This window comes from Pelodiscus sinensis, chromosome 2, assembly GCF_052426305.1.
Source record: "Pelodiscus sinensis isolate ZL-2025 chromosome 2, ASM5242630v1, whole genome shotgun sequence".
Classification (NCBI taxonomy): Eukaryota; Metazoa; Chordata; order Testudines; family Trionychidae; genus Pelodiscus; species Pelodiscus sinensis.
This window is the reverse complement of record NC_143053.1, coordinates 259142579-259161221: the sequence shown is the minus strand read 5'-3', so window position 1 is coordinate 259161221 and position 18643 is coordinate 259142579. Positions and strand designations below refer to the sequence as shown.

General features: G+C 54.2%; 1 protein-coding gene across 7 annotated transcripts in view; it reads left to right on the top strand.

Annotated features, from left to right (window-relative positions):
- Window positions 1-18643, top strand: part of SCAP (SREBF chaperone) — a 100661-nt gene that overhangs the window by 70399 nt on the left and 11619 nt on the right. For all 7 annotated transcript variants that reach the window (XM_075923017.2, XM_075923014.2, XM_075923012.2 and 4 more), the window contains 7 exons: window positions 6687-6785; window positions 7210-7428; window positions 8154-8572; window positions 9198-9392; window positions 12624-12825; window positions 14436-14551; window positions 18090-18642. In XM_075923017.2, the coding sequence (XP_075779132.2) occupies window positions 6687-6785; window positions 7210-7428; window positions 8154-8572; window positions 9198-9392; window positions 12624-12825; window positions 14436-14551; window positions 18090-18642 (1803 nt within the window). The remainder of the gene's footprint in view (window positions 1-6686; window positions 6786-7209; window positions 7429-8153; window positions 8573-9197; window positions 9393-12623; window positions 12826-14435; window positions 14552-18089; window position 18643) is intronic.

Below are 18643 nucleotides of genomic sequence, written 5' to 3'. Positions count from 1 at the left end.
ACCAGTTAACCATTTACACTATTACATCTCTTCCTAGCACCTTGAATGGCACAGATCAACAGGGGTATCAGTACAGGCCTTGCAATATTATGTAGCTCTCTCCCAGGTTTCAGGAAATCAGTGACCTTTTACATTCCCCATGTCTTCAGAAATGGCTCTTTGTTGACTGCTTGCATGAAAAACTAACTCCACTAGCCACTATCAAGCACAAGTCCAGAGGTGCTTCAGAAACTGGCGCTGTGTTGTCATAGCCAGCAGCTGTGCCGCTCCTGGTGTCACTCAGAATGTTGTCTAGCACCGTGGTGTGACATGGCTTTCTGTCGCTGACTGGTGTTCCTCCGATAGGACTGACACCCGTAGTCATGGACTTGTCTGATGCTTCTCCTCTGGGGCCTTTCACACATTCAGCAGATGGCTGACTTCTTGGTTTGATGTGACAGGTGGTCAGCGTAGGGCTTCCGGGGATTGTCGAGCTGCAGCGAGACAGCACATCAAATTCCAACAATTCAGGCAGGAGTGAATGCCATCTAGATTCCAAGTCGTCTCTTCCCATCATGCCTGTCTAGCAGCATCCAATGATTTGCTTAGCTGATCAGCAATATCTGGAGGATTCACATAGACTGCTTAGTACATTCAGCATCAAAAGGCACAGTGTAGACTGGATGGTAGTGCAGGATGGATACACGGGTGGGCTTGAAAATGACTCTTTGGGCTCAACTGAAAGCTTCATCAAGCAGGATGAGGCATGAATGTATGGAGGGAGCACTTTTTTCTAAGGCCTCTGTGGTGTCATCTAGTCTGCCTTCCTGAAGTTCCAAGTAGGGATGTTACATTTAGATTAATCAACTGATCGAACAGTGGATGGAATTTCCATCGACTATTCGATTAGTCAGTAAGGGCGCTTCTTCTTTGAAATGTAGCAAGAGGCCGCCTGGCTGTTGCTACATTTCAGAGTGGAAGTGCCATGCGTTCGGCCTTTGAAATGTACAAGAGCCTCAGCAGGGACTCTTGTGCATTTCAAAGATTGAAATGCTGCATGGAGCCTGGGGCTTGCGGGGGACCACTGCGTCCCACACTGGCCCCAAGCTCCATGTGGCATTCCGCTTTGAAATGTACAAGAGCCCCCGTGGGAACACTGCTGCTGCGCCCTGCCTCCTCCCACGGAGCTGGAATGTGGGGGAACAGGCTTTTAAGTTGGCTCCCCCTGGCATCTCCAACCCTCCCCCACCCCTTGCTGCCTCTTTCTGATAGAGGCAACAGGGGTGCGGGAAGCAACTAGTTGACTAGTCAATTAGTCACTTACATCTCTAGTTCCAACTTGGCTTGTTACAGGATCTAATGATTGGGAGTGGGTAATAGACAGATGGATAACAGAAGGTCTGTGTAACTATGCGTGAAGTCTTCCAAGTCAGACATAATGCAGGTTGGGAGTGACCATACCCAGGTGACACCCAGCACAAATCTAGAGTTTATTCACAAGAGCATCTTGCTGAGGTTGAAGGTGTCCCCCAGCTTTGCTTCACGGATAAGGGTAGAATCATTGTTAAATGCCCACTCCAATGGCTCTGTGTTAGTGCCTGACACTGAGGGTGTGTCTACCCTACACCCTTAGCCCAAAATAAGCTGCGCAGTTTGAGCTATGCAAATTGCATAGCTTCTTTTGAGTTAATTTTGAAATAGCTTATTTTGAAATTTATTATTTCAAAACGGAGAACTATTCCAAAATGTCCCTTAATCCCTGTGGGACAAGGTTTACAGGGACATCGAAATATTTTGAAATAACTGGTGTGCTGTCAAGACACAGGAAACACTGTTTCGGGCTATGGGAAGTATCCTGAAATAGCGCCGCTGCCTAGATGCACCCTAAGTGTCCCCAATCAGGATGGTAATTGCCTGTTGAAGGCATTAGCTGGGGGAGCTAGTCTCAGCAGAACTTGCTGGTCCCAGTTAACATTTAGGGTCTTGTAAACATTTGTGAGCTGGAAACCTCCCACCTGACTCACCTGACAGACAGTAGGTATGAGTGGAGCAAAGCAGCTTCTGAGATGATTGGCAGGGTGTAGGTGGCATGACCACATGTGGTGCCCAGGCATGGCACAGGAGATGGAGACGGGCTCTCCTGAAGCACCCAGCTCCTGCAGTGGCAGTGTGCCTCTCCTGCGGGTGGGCAGGTGATGTCTGTGTCGTGCGTGCGGCATTAGCTGCCAGCAATCCCTCAGCATTGAGCTGCAGGATTTTCAGGGCTAGCCCAACAGCTCCAACTCTGGAGGTGGAATTGCAGTGTCTGCCGGCAAGTGACCGAGACAGCCCTAGAAAGGACTTTGACTGTGGTCCTCTGGTTGGATTGCTGGTGTCCCCAGTATAGGTACTCTGGGGGTGCACGACGTGTCACTGAGCCATCTCTCTGGTGTGTATACCTAGGAATATAATTCACTTACCACTCTGGGATCCGGAGGACTGGCCAATAATTCCCTGTGGAGCTGGCATCATTCTTGTTCCATTACTCAGTGTCAAAGTTGTCAGGTCATGCTGCCGTGCACGTTGCCTGTCGTGACCTCCTCTTCCCCAGTGACATGCTCCACTTCCTGGCTGCAGCCTGCGCTCCTCTGTGCTTCCCTTGAAATGGCTCCATTTCTGTAACCTTCTCTCCAGCTCTTTCCCACCCGATCAGCCGCTGAACCCCGTGTTCCACTAAGGTGGGCAGTGCTCTCCCTGTTCTCCAGCTGCAGAATCCGAGGCCCTGAAGGTGGAGTGGCTTTCCACGGGCCAGGGACACGCTGGGACCAGAACCTGACTCGCTCCTGCGTCTCTTCTTTGCGTACCAGGGTTACTCGGCCACATGCACCACCCCTGCTGCTGGTTCTATGTAATCCCTGACCAGCCCTGCTTCACTCCCAATCAGCCATGTGTACAGGGTGATAGCAGCAGAGCACCGAACGTCTCTACCAATCAGAGAAACCAGTTCCATCACGAACCCCCTCCCCCAACTGCCAAGCCTGTTAGAGGGCAGCTGTAGTGGCTACCTACTTCATCCCTTTTGCTCCAAGGCCTTGACTACACTTACGGGAGATCAGGGCTGCAGAGATTGATCTCCCAGGGGTTGATTTGGTGGGACTAGTAAAGATCCACTGAGTTGACCGCTGATCAGAAGAGTAAAGGGAGTTTTGGGAGAGACTCCTCGGAGTAAAGATGCTGCGGTAACTGGAGCTAGGGTACGTTGACTCCAGCTACGCTATTCACATAGCCAGAGTTGCGTATCTTCGTTCAACATTGCCCCTCGTGTAGACCTGGCCTAAGCCTCAGCTCCAGAGCATTCAGCGTCTGGGTCGCTGGCAGCGTGTTACACAATCTCCGTAACGCCGTGGGTGCCAGAGGGGCATGGTGAAGGCTGCAGGGGTCACTCTGCTCAGACACAGCTCTGAAATGAACAGGCCAGTGGTGCTGCTGGAGTCTGGTGTGTGTCTCCCCCTTATCTGTGTCTCTGGGAGCGAAGGACGCAGGAAGATAACACGCTGTCCTCGTGTCAGAGTCCAGGGAGCTCTGGCGGCGAGAGGGAGTTGGGCTGTAGAAATCTGGCAGGGACTGGGTTTGTATGTGCCAAAGTGAGCTGTGCGGTGCTGAAGTCATCTAGGCACTGCATGGTACGGAGACACGAGCAGGGGGAGGAGGAATAAGGCCAGGGGTCAGCTCCAAGCATTTAACCATGACACCTCCTCCTCCCAGGAACACCTGGACAGCCGATCTGAGCTGGGGGAGGAGAATTTGCCCCCTCTCCTCCTACCTGCTGCTCTCTCCATGTCCAGAGCAGGGTTTGGTTTGATAGGAGCCATTTTACAAGCAGCGCTCTGGTGCAGGTTGTAATTGTGGGAGTCTCAGCACTACAGACTGAGGGTGCCCCTTTCCCCTGGAGTGGTGGCCCTAGGGAAGCCCGGTGGAGAAACCCCAGGCTCTGAGACATTGCATTCACCTTGGTGCTTTGAGGACTAGCCCTGCGTCCTCCCACTCCTGCCCTTGTCCTGCCTACCTTGCTCGTGGGAAACATTTGACATTTGCAGACTGCAGGCCCAACCGTGCTCTCCCAGAAATCCACCAGAGCTTTGCTGCAGATGGAGCCGGACCAGAGTCTGCCTGGTGCAAGCATGACCAGACAGACTTTTACTGCCGGCATCCCTTGGTTCAGGTGTAGCTTCACCCCCAAGCGCCCTGCAGAATTCTGTACAGAGCAGAGCAGGCACAGCCTTTGTGGAGTCCCTGGTGTGGGGGCAGATATGAAATCCAGAAGGCGGTTCTCTTCTGGACCCACATCTAGCGGGTTGATTTGGCCTTGTGCTCCTCTTCCTGCCTCTCCCAAAGTCCCCAGCCAAGCTACTGGGGAAGGAGCAGGAGGAGGTAACTAGTGAAGAGCTGCCTTTGCTTGTGGCCTTGTTGTCAGAGGGGTACGTGAATATTTCCACATGGCCTGCTGGGCCTGTACATTGCCAGTTCCATCTGCAGCTCCAGGCAGTTGTGTTGCTTGGGTTTGGGAACGGGCCTGGCATGGTGGGGGGGTTAGAGTGGAGGAGCCACCCTCTCCCTTTCTGTCCCCTTGTGCCTGGGTGGGGACAGGACATAACCAGCTCAGCATGTGAAGTGAGGAGGCAAGCCTGGCAGGCCAAGGGCCCAAAATAAGTGGCTCTTCGTAACCCCATTTGAGAGGCTAGAGCCTGGCTGGCTTCACAAGGGGTGAGATTGCACTTCCCGGGGTGGCAGCCAGCAGGCAAGCCATATGTGTTTGTCCTCTTCGCTCTGCATCCTGCGTGCCGAGTCTGCTGTGTCTCCAGACACCTTTATAACTATCGCTCATCGCCTTGGCCACAGGAAGGAGCACATGGGCGAGTCGCCAGGTGATAGAGTATCTTCTGGAATCGCAGAATCCTAGAACACTAGAACTGGGAGGGACCTCGAGAGGCCATCGAGTTTAGTCCCCTTTCCTCACGGCAGGACCAAGCACCACCTAGGTCTGTGGTGTCCAACCAGTTCTGAAGCAGTAGCCACTATAATGGCTACTGTTACAGCAAACTAGCTACACGCAGCCAGCCAAATAGCCACATCTGATAGATGTCCATCAGACCTGCTTTTAAATATCTCCCGGGGTGGAGATTCCGCAATTTCCCTAAGCAACTTATTCCAGTGTTTAACCACCCTGACAGCTAGGAAGTTTTTCCTAAACCTTCCTTGCTGCAGTACAAGCCCACTGCTTCTTGCCTTATCCTCAGAGGCCAAGGAGAGCACTTTGTCTCCCTACGGCTTGTAACACCCTTTGAGGTACTTGAAAACTGCTCTCATGTCCCCCCTCAGTCTTGGGGAAAGGGCTCCCCAGAGAAATGCGCAGGGTGACTGCATTTGTTTACCGGTAGTTTTAGAGCTCAGGTAATTTTCTATTCATCTGGGAGGTTGGAATTTTCGCGAGCCTTGTTCCTGCAGTGACACCTGCTGGTGAGAGTTGAGTATTGCAGGGGGCTGGCAAGTCCATTTTGCAGGCCAGGTTTCAAAGTGGTTAGAAATAGGGATGCAAAAGAGTAGTTGAGTTGAGTACTCACATTCCCGCCCCCCCTTGCTGCCTCTATATCAGACTTCCCTATATCAGAGGCAGCAAGGGGAGGGTGGAAGCAGGAGCCGGTGCTAGGGGGAGCCAGCTTAAAAGCACCGTGTCTGTGGTACGGGGCAGGAGAGGCAGAGCTGCAGCGAGGGTCCTGGCTCGTGCTAGGTCTAGACCACTGCGACTTTGCCTTCTAAATGTATTAAGAGCTGCCTGGCACCTACTGCATTTGAAAGGCAGAGATGCAGCAGTCTGGACCTGGCACAAGCTGGCACTGAAGCAGTCCCGGCTCACAATGGGTCCCACACCTACTCCCACTGCAGCTCTGCAGTTTAAATGTAGTAGGAGCCGGGCTACATGCACACCTGGCTCCTACTCCATTTAAACTGTAGAGCCGCAGCGGCCCCTTATCGACTAATCATGTATTCAATACAAATTGTATCGCGTACATGATTAGTCATGTACTTGATACTTAACATCCTTAGTTAGAATCTGAGATGACCTGTTAGTTCATGGAATCCATCCTCCTCCGTGCAAAGAGCCTAGGGGGACTGCCAGTTGTCTGTTTGGTGGACAGTGTGAAACCACACAATGGCCAGCAGAGCTGACATAAACTGGCCTCCTTGTAGCAGTAATTGACTAACCTTAGAGATGAACTCCCACATCTCTGTATCAGGTCCCATCGAGTCAGGAGTGAGACTAAGTGATGGATCAGTGCCAAGAAAACTGGTGCTGCTTCTGATTGGGGCAGTGTGATCTCGGGGTTAGCTGACATGATTGGGATTAGGTCCCAGTTCTGCCACTGCCTTGCTTTGCAGGCGTGAATAATCCTGCCTCCGTTTCCCCAAAGCACTTTGAGACTTTTAGATGAGCAATGCAAAGAACATTAGGCTTGTCCAATGACTATACAGTCTCCAGAATGACCAGCTGAGCACCTTTTGCCAGAACAACCATCACACACACACAAAGGTAACAGGGATTGCTAGTCAAGTACACTCAAGGCTGCACCATGGGCAGGCCTTTGCTACGCTGCTTACTGTAGGGTTAGAAGAGCTACTGTAGGCTCAGAAAGCCCGTTGCTGACCCGTGGCTGTGTTGTGTCCTGCAGGAGTTTTGCCTCTTTGCTGTGGTTGGCCTGGTGTCCGATTTCTTCCTACAGATGTTTTTCTTCACCACCGTACTGTCCATTGACATTCGCCGGATGGAGGTAGGGGACAGGCGGGGGGAGGTTTTCACGCTTGAGCTTTCTGGGGCTGTGCCATGCAGTTAGATGAGGACAGCTTACACCTGTGCTTTTTGTTATATGACTGAGAGCAAGCAGGCTGGTTCGGATGGGCAGGAGAGCATGCAAGGTGTCTGGAGTTGGGGGTGAGTGGGGAGGCCTGGGGAGCAGGAGCAAGGGCAGTTGGGCATGAAAGTGAGCAGCTGCAGTCGCATGGTATGAGAGACCGAGGACAGGTGTGACTGGCTTTCAGATATAGGCCTCCATCTGTGGAGACATGGCCGTGTGTGTGAGCAGGCAGGGGCTTGGCTCCGAAGCGCATGCAGCTAACTGATCGCATGTTAGTTTCTCTCAAAGAAGGCCCTAGTCTCTGTGGCTCTGATCCACATGCTCTCTCTCCTGTTGGCAGCTTGCTGACCTGAACAAACGGCTGCCAGCAGAAGCCTGCATGCCCTCGGCAAAGCCAATGAGCCGCTCCCAGCGGTACGAGCGCCAGCCAGCCATGCGGCCAGCCACCCCGCACACCATCACCCTGCAGCCGTCGTCCTTCAGGAATCTGCGCCTGCCCAAGAGGCTGCGGGTGATCTATTTTTTTGCCAGGACCCGTCTGGCCCAGCGGCTCATCATGGTATGCCCTGTGCTGTTGGTTGTCTGGTTCACCTCTCCGCTGGCTGTGCACACATCCTGCCCTGGCTGTAGTTCCGTGGAGCAGACACCCAAAAGATACTCTCGGTGCCTCATTCCTTAGCAGTCCTTGCCCTCCCTTGTGAGTGGTGGCTGCCCTCAGAGAAGTGTTTGCTGCCATTAAATTAAGCAGAGCCCTGGTGCAGTCAAGATTGTAATGCTGCCTTGTGGCCACTTGTTTGTCTCTGTAGTGTGGCCATTGATTGGCAGTTCCCCCTCATCCTGCAACATGAAGGGCTCTTGCCCAACCCTGGAGGTGGTTCTTCAGGTGTGGTTGGGTAAAGGGAGGACAGAGACCCTTGCAGACCAGCCAGGGAGAGTTCAAGTCCTGGGGGCAGCGTGAAAGCAGGATTTTACCACGTTAGCAGCTAAAGCATTTTCTGCACCATGTCATGGCGCCCTGTTGTCCTTAGGGAGCCTGTTCCCCAGGGTGCAGGGCACTGAATGCGGGGGAGGAACAGGGGTCTCAGGTGGAGGCACGTGGTGCTATGGGTGGTTTGCAGGTCCTCTTTGCAGGGTGAGTTTGTGGGTGTCCATGCTGGGAAGCAGGTCTGTCCCTCAGGCCAGGTTGCGCCCTGAGAGGATGTCCCTCTGCCCTGGTGTCTGTGCAGGGATGGTGCTGAGGGCCTGTGAGCTCAACAGCCTTGTCTCTTCACTTGTGCGCTGCAGGCTGGCACGGTGATTTGGATTGGAATCCTGGTGTACACGGATCCCGCTGGCCTCCGCACCTACCTCACATCGCAAGTCACAGAGCAGAGCCCGCTGGGCGAAGCGGGGCTGCCTCCCATGCCCGTTCCTGGAGGGTTCCTCTCGGCTGGGGACACCAAGCTCGCCCTCTCGGTCTTCCCGTCAGAGTCCGTGCAACGGTCAGAGAACCAGACGCAGCAGCAGCGGGAGCAGAAGGAGGCGCTGGAGGCAGATCAGCAGCTGTGGGCCCAGGGCCTGGAGCGCCACGGCAGCGGGCAGCCGGAGCCTGGCTCCAAGGCGGAGGTCACGTGGGGAGTGGAGGATGAGGAGATCTGGAGGAAGCTCTCCTTCCGCCACTGGCCCTCCCTCTTCAGCTACTACAACATCACCCTGGCCAAAAGGCAAGTGCGGCACTGGCCAGGTGCCCAGAGCCGCCCCATCGGGTCTGGCTCAGCCCTTCGCCCTTGGACAGATGAACACAGCTCCCTGCGGGCAGCCCTTCCAACCCCTGCATGGCAGGGGGGTTTGCCCTTGGCCATTCTTCCCTCCTCACTGGTGCTTGGCGTAGTGGGTGCTGGTGACTTCCCTCCACCCCAGAGGTGGCTGCGCTGCAGTGAGGCCACAGGCACATGCGCAGAGATGCACTTGAGGCCCTCTGGAATTGAAGGGGCAGTGTAAACCAGGGTGCTAGACATGCTGCAGTGCCGGCAGCGCCTTGGCTCCATGCAGGGCTCCTGGGCGAGGCGCTCTGACCTGGGCCCTGCAGAGACTCACACTAGGTCCTCTGGCCTTCACATCGCTGAAATCCTGATGGTCCCAATGAGCTGCTCCTGGGCTGGCTCTTCACCCTCCCACTAGACTAGAGAATGCTCTTCCAGGCCCGGAGCGAAGCACCCTGGCTTGGGCTAGCTCAGCTGGCCTGCACAAAGCTCTGGAGAGGACACTGAGGGGCCCAGCCCTGGGATTTTTCCATCGCTGGATCGTGCCGTTCTAAGCCAGTCCCTTGTTTTTCTCTCCTCTCCCCAGGTACATCAGCATCTTGCCAGCAATCCCTGTCACCTTGTACCTGGATCCACAAGAAGCCTTAGAAGTGCGCCACCCACAGGAGGCTAATCGCTACCACTCGTTCTTCCCTTCGAGCCTCGGGAAGCTGGAGGCGCTGGATCAGCCTCTCGAGGCCTTGCCCAAACTGCAAGGACACCAGGACATCACACTCTACAAGTAAGAGAGCTGACAGTCCCCTGTCGGCCCTGCCTCTGTCCCCCTGCTTGGGCAGCTTAGATGCCTGGGGGCGCAGTGTCCTTGGGGAGAGAATATGGTCAGGGCTGAAGGGAGCCCCTGAAGCCCTGGATGCTTCTGTTACGTAAATCAGACCCATTGTTGTGGTCGTCAGAGGCTGGGGGTGATTCGGTGAGCAGCCTGAGCTGTTGGCCAGTGCACTGAGCCCCAAGAAATGCTGGGCTGCTCCTCACAATGCACTAGACACCCTGGGTACAACACCATGTGTGCGTAAGCCTTCGTTGTGTGTGCGCGGGGTAAGCACGTGCAGTCTTGCAGGCACCTCAGAAAGGCAGCTTTGCTAGTTCAGAGCTGTGGCCTACGTGGCTGGCTGGGGTAGTGCGCTGTCAGCCATGCTCGTGTGCAGCTGAGCAACGAACAGAGCGAGATCCAGGAGGTGAGGCTAATGGGTGGAAATGACAAGAGAGGGGGCGGGGATCAGACAGCACTCTCCAGGCTACAAAGGAAAGCATCATGCCATTGAGAAACTGGCGTGTCCACTTTCCACTAGCACAGGGGTGGGGGACCTAAGGCCCGGGGGCCAGATGCAGCTCCCGGCTTGCCTGGATCCGGCCCCTTAGACTCTGGTGTGTGAGTGGAATTGGGGGGAATGTCTTGTTGGGGTTTTTTGCTTCTCGTTTGTGTTTTTCTGAGAGACAGTGGCCCTGACCCAAAAGTGGATCCCCTCCCCTGTGCTAACAGCAGCAGCAGAGCTTGCATGAAACCCCTGATCATGCTGCTTCTCATCTTGCCTTGTATCCCTGACCTTGCCTTTCTGTGTGGCTGTAGCTCTCCTCTGGGGAAAAGCTGGCAGAGGACTAGGTCCATGGTTGGTTGTGGTGTGTGGGTTTTTGTTTTTAAATTGACCAGTGATTTTGGGGCCTTGGTTGCTCGGTGTTCAGCCTGACCCATCCTTAAAGAGTTGCCATTTTCAGAAAGTGCTGACACCTGCTGTCTGAAGGTCAGCGCCCTTTGAGGCATTCCAGCCTGGAGGCATCCAAACTCACTGCTGACAGGCTGGATCCGAATCCTTTGTATTCACATTCATTGCCTGGAGCTCTGTCTGATCCTAAGCAAACTGCTCAGACCTGCTGCAAGCCAATTGTGACGGGTTCCATCACAGACACCCTCTTGGGACTGTCACTGAAATCCCACGGAGCCCACCTTCCTGCCCTCCTGGGCACACCTCAACTCTGTCCTGCTGGGCCAGGCCTCCGGCCGCCTCCAGCAGTGACACAGAGCTAGGGTCACAGCCTTGGGGACTTGCCTCAGCACCCACATGCACAGCCTCAATGGGACCTAAGCCCAGGTCAGTCTGTCCTACGCTGTCTAAAGTCTCCTACAAGGTAACTCACGTTCGCCCTCTTTCTCAGGGCAAAGAGAAGGATGCACAGATTCCTTTGCCCTCTCCCCGAGTTACACTCACAGGGGGTTTATTACACACAAAAGTTTTTTTATTAAGTATAGAAGGTAGGATTTGAGTGGTCATAAGAGATAGCAGGCAGAACAATGTAGGTTACTAAGAAAACGCAAGCTAAGCTTAATACAGCAAGAAACCGGTTACATGGAATACTTCACCCTCAGCTATTCTGATAAGCTCTTCCTCAGACTGGGCAGCCTCCCATTCTGGACTCTGTCCTGCCCCCAGTTCCACCTTAGATGTTTCCAGTGGTCATCTTGGGTGGTAAGCAGGAGTATCCTGTTCTTTGGCTTCCCCCTCTATGCCAAAGGCGGTCACTTTCAGGTTAAAAGCACAGCAGCCATGATGGGTCCTAGCATCAGGTGACATGTCACATATTGTGGTAGGACCAACCATGGCCCTTCCTCCCTTGCTTACGAGAAAAACAAGTCCATTTACAGTTCATTGTTTTCTTGAAGTACCCTTACCGGCTCTCACTCAGCATGACTGTTGTAATAAGATGCATTTAGTCTCCATATTTCTAACTGCAAATGCAGGAATAATACACACACACACACACACATAGAATAGTCACGTTCAGCAGATTATAACCTTCCCCATGATACGTTATACTTCCAAGAAATATTTTGCCTAAAGCACATTCCAGTTATTTGTAAGCACACTTGCATAAAGCATATGGACTGCCCCGTGACAGTCTGCATTGAGGAGCCAAATCTCTAGGGCTGGGACACACTTTGTGTTGTTTTTCTGTTCAGAGCCCTGGTCCTAGTCTGGGTGCTTAGGGCTCTCCTAAGGTAACTAATAACGAGAAGCAGGGGGTCAGAATGTGGAGTTGTGAGCAGAGGGGCCAGAACGTGTCTGGAGCCGTTTGGAAAACGGAGTTCCCATCCCACAGGAAATTCTTACGTGTTGATGATTGTTTTCACCCAGAACTGGACAAGAAGAGCAACATGTCTTTGGAACAGTCCTGAAAAATGGCAGTTCAGAAATGCTCGAATGTTTTCTGTTGGAACTTTTCATTCTGACTTTTCCCATCGCACAGGCTTGCAAGGAGTGATTGACTGTGAAAGGGCAGGGCCATGCATGCAGCGAGCAACCAGGTTTAAAAAAAAAAAAAAAATGGAGATTGCCTATCTCCTAAAACTGGAAGGGACCTTGAAAGGTCATCGAGTCCAGTCCCCTGCCTTCTCAGCAGGACCATGTACCATTCCTGATGAATTTTTGCCCCAAATCCCTAAATGGCCTCTGCAAGGATTGAACTCACAACCCTCAGTTTAGCAGACTAATGCTCAAATCACTGAGCTATATCTCCCCAGTGACAAATCAGAAAATACTGTCAATGTTGACGTTTTTCCCCGAAAAATGTGAATTTCAGCAAACTCCATATTTTGTCTTGGGGAAATTTCAGTCGACAAACCCGCCATCTGCATAACACTTCAGGTTCAGCAACAGCACTTATGAGGCAGGAGTTGGTTACTGGACGTAAAACAATGTGATCTATGGATGAAGATCTCTCTCCCCCACTCCCCGTTCTTAATGCTGTGAACAGGTGTTTAAAATGCCTCCCAGGCTGTATGTGCAGTGGCTCCTAAAACCTGCAGGCACTTCAGCCTCCCCAGCTGAGGAGGTAAATTGGGAGCCCTAAGCCAGCCTCCTGTCCAGAGCAGACCAGCTGCTTGCTAGGAGGCACTCTGAAGCAATGAGTAGGGAGCATCGGGTGGCTTGGCACAGCTCACATCCTTCTCTCTCATCAGGGTAGCTGCTCTGGGCCTGGCCTCCGGCATTCTCCTGGTTCTGCTGCTCTTTTGCCTGTACCGAGTGTTCTGCCCCAAAACCTATGGGCAGAGCGGGCTCTCTCACAGCCGGAGGAAGAGGGGGGACCTGCCCTGTGACGACTACGGCTATTCCCCACCCGAGACCGAGATCGTCCCCCTGGTCCTCAGGGGGCACCTCATGGTAGGTGGGCCTGGGTCGGAGTCAGTGTCGCTGCAGGGGTCAGACACCCACCTCCTACCACTCTGGCACCTGGAAGTCTCAGACCTCAGAAGGTAGCAGGGAGTCCTGTGGGTCAGTGGGGCCCACGTGCACTGTGCAGGTAGCACCTGAGGTGATGATGGAGCATGATGCACCCCTCCTCTTTGGCTCCCAACCCTCCAGATTTTGACAGGAATCTCCTGGAATCAGACTCCATGTCCCGGAGGCGACTGTCTGGCAGCGCAGTGGGGCTAGTGCAGGTTCCTTGCTTGTCTTGGCCCTGCATCACTCCCAGAAGTGGCCCACTCGTCCCTGGGGGAGGGCGCAGGGAGGTCTCTGCATGCTGCCCCCCACCCTGAGTGCCCATTCCACAGCTCCCGTTGGCCTGGAAGTGCAGCCAAAGGGACCTGCAGGAAGGGGCAGCGTGCGGAGACCCTCAGGCCCCCATCCAGGAGCCACAGGGACATGCCTGCCGCTTGCTGGAGTGGCAGGGGGCAGGGTGAGAAGGGAGCTCGCCTTAAACACTGGGAGCTGCCCGAGGCAAGCACCACCTGACAGGAGCCCACTCCCTTTTCTGCACCCCATGCCCCTGCCCCAGCCCTGAGCCAGTACCCCACAGCTCCTTCAGCACCTCAGCTCCCGGCCCTAGTCTCAGCCCAGAGCTCCCTCCCACATTCCAACCCTGGTGAGAGTGAGTGAGAGTGGGGAGGGGCGGGGGCTGGAGTGGGTGTGGCCTCAGGAAAGGGGTGTGGCAGGGGACATGACGAGGGTGTTTGGGTTTGTGTGACTGGGCAGTTGGCAACCCCACCTCACAGTCTATGATGTGTCTGTGCCCTCGGCGGCTGCTGCCCCACTGCCTACGGGCACAGCTAGCGCTCTTCACTCGCCAGGCTGCTCAGCCCCACTCCCCTGGCAGGAGCTGGCCTGCTTTGTTCTCTGCAGAATGAGGGGTGCTTATGTTCAGGGTGGGGAGAGCCCTGCAAACCCGCAGGTGCCTGCATTGTATCTGCGCATATGGAGGCAGATATCTGTGGCTCATGCTGTGGCGTGGACTCCAGTTTTGTATTTGCGCAGGGCTCTACAGGCGGGCTTCATAGAAATGTGCCAGTTCCCCAGCATGCTGACAGCCATGTCGGTCCCTCCTCCCTGCCTTTCCTGTGGGCAGCTGTGCCCCTTGGAGCGCGGCTGCTCGGCATGCAGCCTGGCCCGGGGACACTACAGCACCACGCTGGCTGCGCAGACTCCAGAGTTTTACACTGCAGCCTACAGTGCCTTCATCTGGAGCTGAGATTACAGCTCCCAGCATGCAGTGCTCCCTCTTGGGCCAAGCAGCCAGCCCGCGCTGCATGCTGGGGCCTGCCGCCTCCCTAGGCCGCACCCCTGCAGAGTTGGAGTCTGCCCCCTGGTGCCAGTATGCACAGTCCTAGGGCTCCAAGGCCATTGCCAGGCAGTCCTGCACCAGCAAATCATTTCCACCGGGACATCACTGGCCTGGGGCATCTGCCAGAGCAGCGGGAGGGTGCAGAGCGCTCCCAGGCCTGCTGGGGTTAGCTGGGTCCATGGGCTCAGCGTAGATCTTTCTTCCTCCTCAGGATATCGAGTGCCTGGCCAGTGACGGGATGCTGCTCGTCAGCTGCTGCCTCGTGGGTCAGATCCGAGTGTGGGATGCTCAGACTGGAGACTGCCTCACTGTCATCCCCAAACAAGGGTATGTGAATAGTCCCCTGTCCTGACACAGTCGCTGCTCGCTAACCCGTGCAGGCACCCTTGTGCTTACATAGATGCTGCTGGCTAGTCCGCACAAACATCTATGTTCTTGCACAGTCTCTGCTCACTAGCCCATGCAAGCACCCCTGTCTTTACACAGTTGCTGCTCGCTAATTCGTGCAAACATCCTGTCCGTACATAGTCACTGCTCGCTAACCCGTGCAAGCATCCCTGTCCTTACATAGTCACTGCTCACTAACCTGTGCAAGCACCCTGTCCTTACAGTCTCTGCTCACTACCCCATGCACGTACCCCTGTCTTTACACAGTTGCTGCTCACTAACTCGTGCAAGCATCCTGTCTTTACACAGTCACTGCTTACTAGCCTGTGTAAGCACCCCTGTCCTTACATAGTCACTGCTCGCTAACCCATGCAGGCATCCCTGTTCTAACAGTCAGCTTCTGTACCCAATGACTGGAAGATAGTTAAAGTAGCAATATTTAAAAAGGGCTCTAGAGGCGATCCTGGCAATTACAGACCGGTAAGTCTAACGTCAGTACTGGGCAAATTAGTTGAAACAGTAGTAAAGAATAAAATTGTCAGACACATAGAAGAAGATAACTTGTTGGGCAAAAGTCAACATGGTTTCTGTAAAGGGAAATCATGTCTTACTAATCTATTAGAGTTCTCTGAAGGGGTCAACAAACGTGGAGAAGGGGGATCCGGTAGATCTAGTGTACTTAGATTTCCAGAAAGCCTTTGACAGGGTCCCTCACCAAAGGCTCTTACGTAAATTAAGTTGTCATGGGATAAGAGGGAAGGTCCTTTCTTGGATTGAGAACTGGTTAAAAGACAGGAAACAAAGGGTAGGAATAAATGGTAAATTTTCAGAATGGAGAGGGGTAACAAGTGGTGTTCCCCAAGGGTCAGTCCTAGGACCAGTCCTGTTCAACTTATTCATAAATGATCTGGAGAAAGGGGTAAACATTGAGGTGGCAAAGTTTGCAGACAATACTAAACTGCTCAAGGTAGTTAAGACCAAAGCAGACTGGGAAGAACTTCAGAAAGATCTCACCAAACTGAGTGACTGGGCAACAAAATGGCAAATGAAATTTAATGTGGATAAGTGTAAAGTAATGCACATTGGGAAAAATAACCCCAACTATACGTACAGTATGATGGGGGCTAATTGGGCTACGACAAATCAGGAAAGAGATCTTGGAGTCATCGTGGATAGTTCTCTGAAGATGTCCACACAGTGTGCAGTGGCAGTCAAAAAAGCAAACAGGATGTTAGGAATCATTAAAAAAGGGATAGAGAATAAGGCAGAGAATATCTTATTGCCCTTATATAAATCCATGGTGTGCCCACATATTGAATACTGCCTACAGATGTGGTCTCCTCATCTCAAAAAAGATATACTGGCATTAGAAACTCAGCAGTAAACCTCCTTCTACGAGGAATAACGCCTTTTGTCAACAGAGTTCTGTCGCCAGAAGGCGTTACTGCATCTCCACTGTCCTTTGCGTCTACACTCTCATGTCGACAAAGCGGCTTGCTTTGATGACAGAACTGAATGTGTCTAGACGCTCTTTGTTGACAGAAGCTTTGTCTACAGTATCTGTTGACAAAACTTCAGTCGTCAAAAGCCTGTAGTCTAGACATACCCTTACTGCTCACTAACCCGTGCAAGCACCGCTGTCCTTACACGGTCACTGCTCACTAACCCGTGCAAGCACCGCTGTCCTTACACGGTCACTGCTCACTAACCCGTGCAAGCACCGCTGTCCTTACACGGTCACTGCTCACTAACCCGTGCAAGCACCGCTGTCCTTACACGGTCACTGCTCACTAACCCGTGCAAGCACCGCTGTCCTTACACGGTCACTGCTCACTAACCCGTGCAAGCACTGCTGTCCTTACACGGTCACTGCTCACTAACCCGTGCAAGCACCGCTGTCCTTACACGGTCACTGCTCACTAACCCGTGCAAGCACCGCTGTCCTTACACGGTCACTGCTCACTAACCCGTGCAAGCACCGCTGTCCTTACACGGTCACTGCTCACTAACCCGTGCAAGCACCGCTGTCCTTACACGGTCACTGCTCACTAACCCGTGCAAGCACTGCTGTCCTTACACGGTCACTGCTCACTAACCCGTGCAAGCACTGCTGTCCTTACACGGTCACTGCTCACTAACCCGTGCAAGCACTGCTGTCCTTACACGGTCACTGCTCACTAACCCGTGCAAGCACCGCTGTCCTTACACGGTCACTGCTCACTAACCCGTGCAAGCACCGCTGTCCTTACACGGTCACTGCTCACTAACCCGTGCAAGCACCGCTGTCCTTACACGGTCACTGCTCACTAACCCGTGCAAGCACCGCTGTCCTTACACGGTCACTGCTCACTAACCCGTGCAAGCACTGCTGTCCTTACACGGTCACTGCTCACTAACCCGTGCAAGCACCGCTGTCCTTACACGGTCACTGCTCACTAACCCGTGCAAGCACCGCTGTCCTTACACGGTCACTGCTCACTAACCCGTGCAAGCACCGCTGTCCTTACACGGTCACTGCTCACTAACCCGTGCAAGCACCGCTGTCCTTACACGGTCACTGCTCACTAACCCGTGCAAGCACCGCTGTCCTTACACGGTCACTGCTCACTAACCCGTGCAAGCACCGCTGTCCTTACACGGTCACTGCTCACTAACCCGTGCAAGCACCGCTGTCCTTACACGGTCACTGCTCACTAACCCGTGCAAGCACCGCTGTCCTTACACGGTCACTGCTCACTAACCCGTGCAAGCACCGCTGTCCTTACACGGTCTCTGCTCACCAGCCCGTGCAAGCACCCTGTCCTTACACAGTCACTGCTCACTAACCCGTGCAAGCACCGCTGTCCTTACACGGTCACTGCTCACTAACCCGTGCAAGCACCGCTGTCCTTACACGGTCACTGCTCACTAACCCGTGCAAGCACCGCTGTCCTTACACGGTCACTGCTCACTAACCCGTGCAAGCACCGCTGTCCTTACACGGTCACTGCTCACTAACCCGTGCAAGCACCGCTGTCCTTACACGGTCACTGCTCACTAACCCGTGCAAGCACCGCTGTCCTTAATCAGTCTCTGCTCACCAGCCCGTGCAAGCACCCTGTCCTTACACGGTCACTGCTCACTAACCCGTGCAAGCACCGCTGTCCTTACACGGTCACTGCTCACTAACCCGTGCAAGCACCGCTGTCCTTACACGGTCACTGCTCACTGACCCGTGCAAGCACCCTGTCCTTAATCAGTCTCTGCTCACCAGCCCATGCAAGCACCCTGTCCTTACACAGTCACTGCTCGCTAGCCTATGCAGACATGCTCGCCTATGCATGATTTGTGGCAGGACACCCTGCCACCAGGAAAAGGGGTGGATTTTCACACCTCCATGGAGTCACTGTTCATGTGTTGTCTATTGTTCCTAGCCGCTCCCGCAGCCTCTGCTGGCCTGCCCAGCCAGGAGCGCTAACCTGCTGCTGCTGTGTTTCAGGTTGCGCAGAGACAGCAGCGGCATCTTTGATTACCAGGAGAGCTGGGACCAGAGCCCAGACCCCCAGAACGGGCCAGAGGATTCCTTCGACGGTAGCCACCCGCTCAAGAGGATGCTGAGCCCCCTGCTGCCCCCTCTGTTCTACAACCAGCCGGACCTCACCTCTCTCATCGACACCAACTTCTCGGATCAGGCCAAGGGGGTGGGGCCGGAGCCCAGGCACCGCGCCGCCTGCGGCCGGCACAGGGACACGGGCTATGACTTCAGCAGGCTGGTGAAGAAGGTCTATGAGGAGCAGAGCACTTCGAACTGCATGAACTTTGCTGGTTTCCCGGCCCCCCCCGGACAGGCTGCTTTCTGCGCTGGCCTGAGCTGCGGGGCTGGGGAGGGAGGCTGCAGCGCCCGCAGGAAGAGCCTTGGGGACGAGCCTTTTGCCGGATTTGACAAGTCCTCCCCCGTCTCTGCCTGGAGCGGTGACTTGGAAAGCTCTGTCTGGAGCCTGGACCTGCAGGGGAACCTCATCGTGGCTGGCCGGAGCAACGGGAACCTGGAGG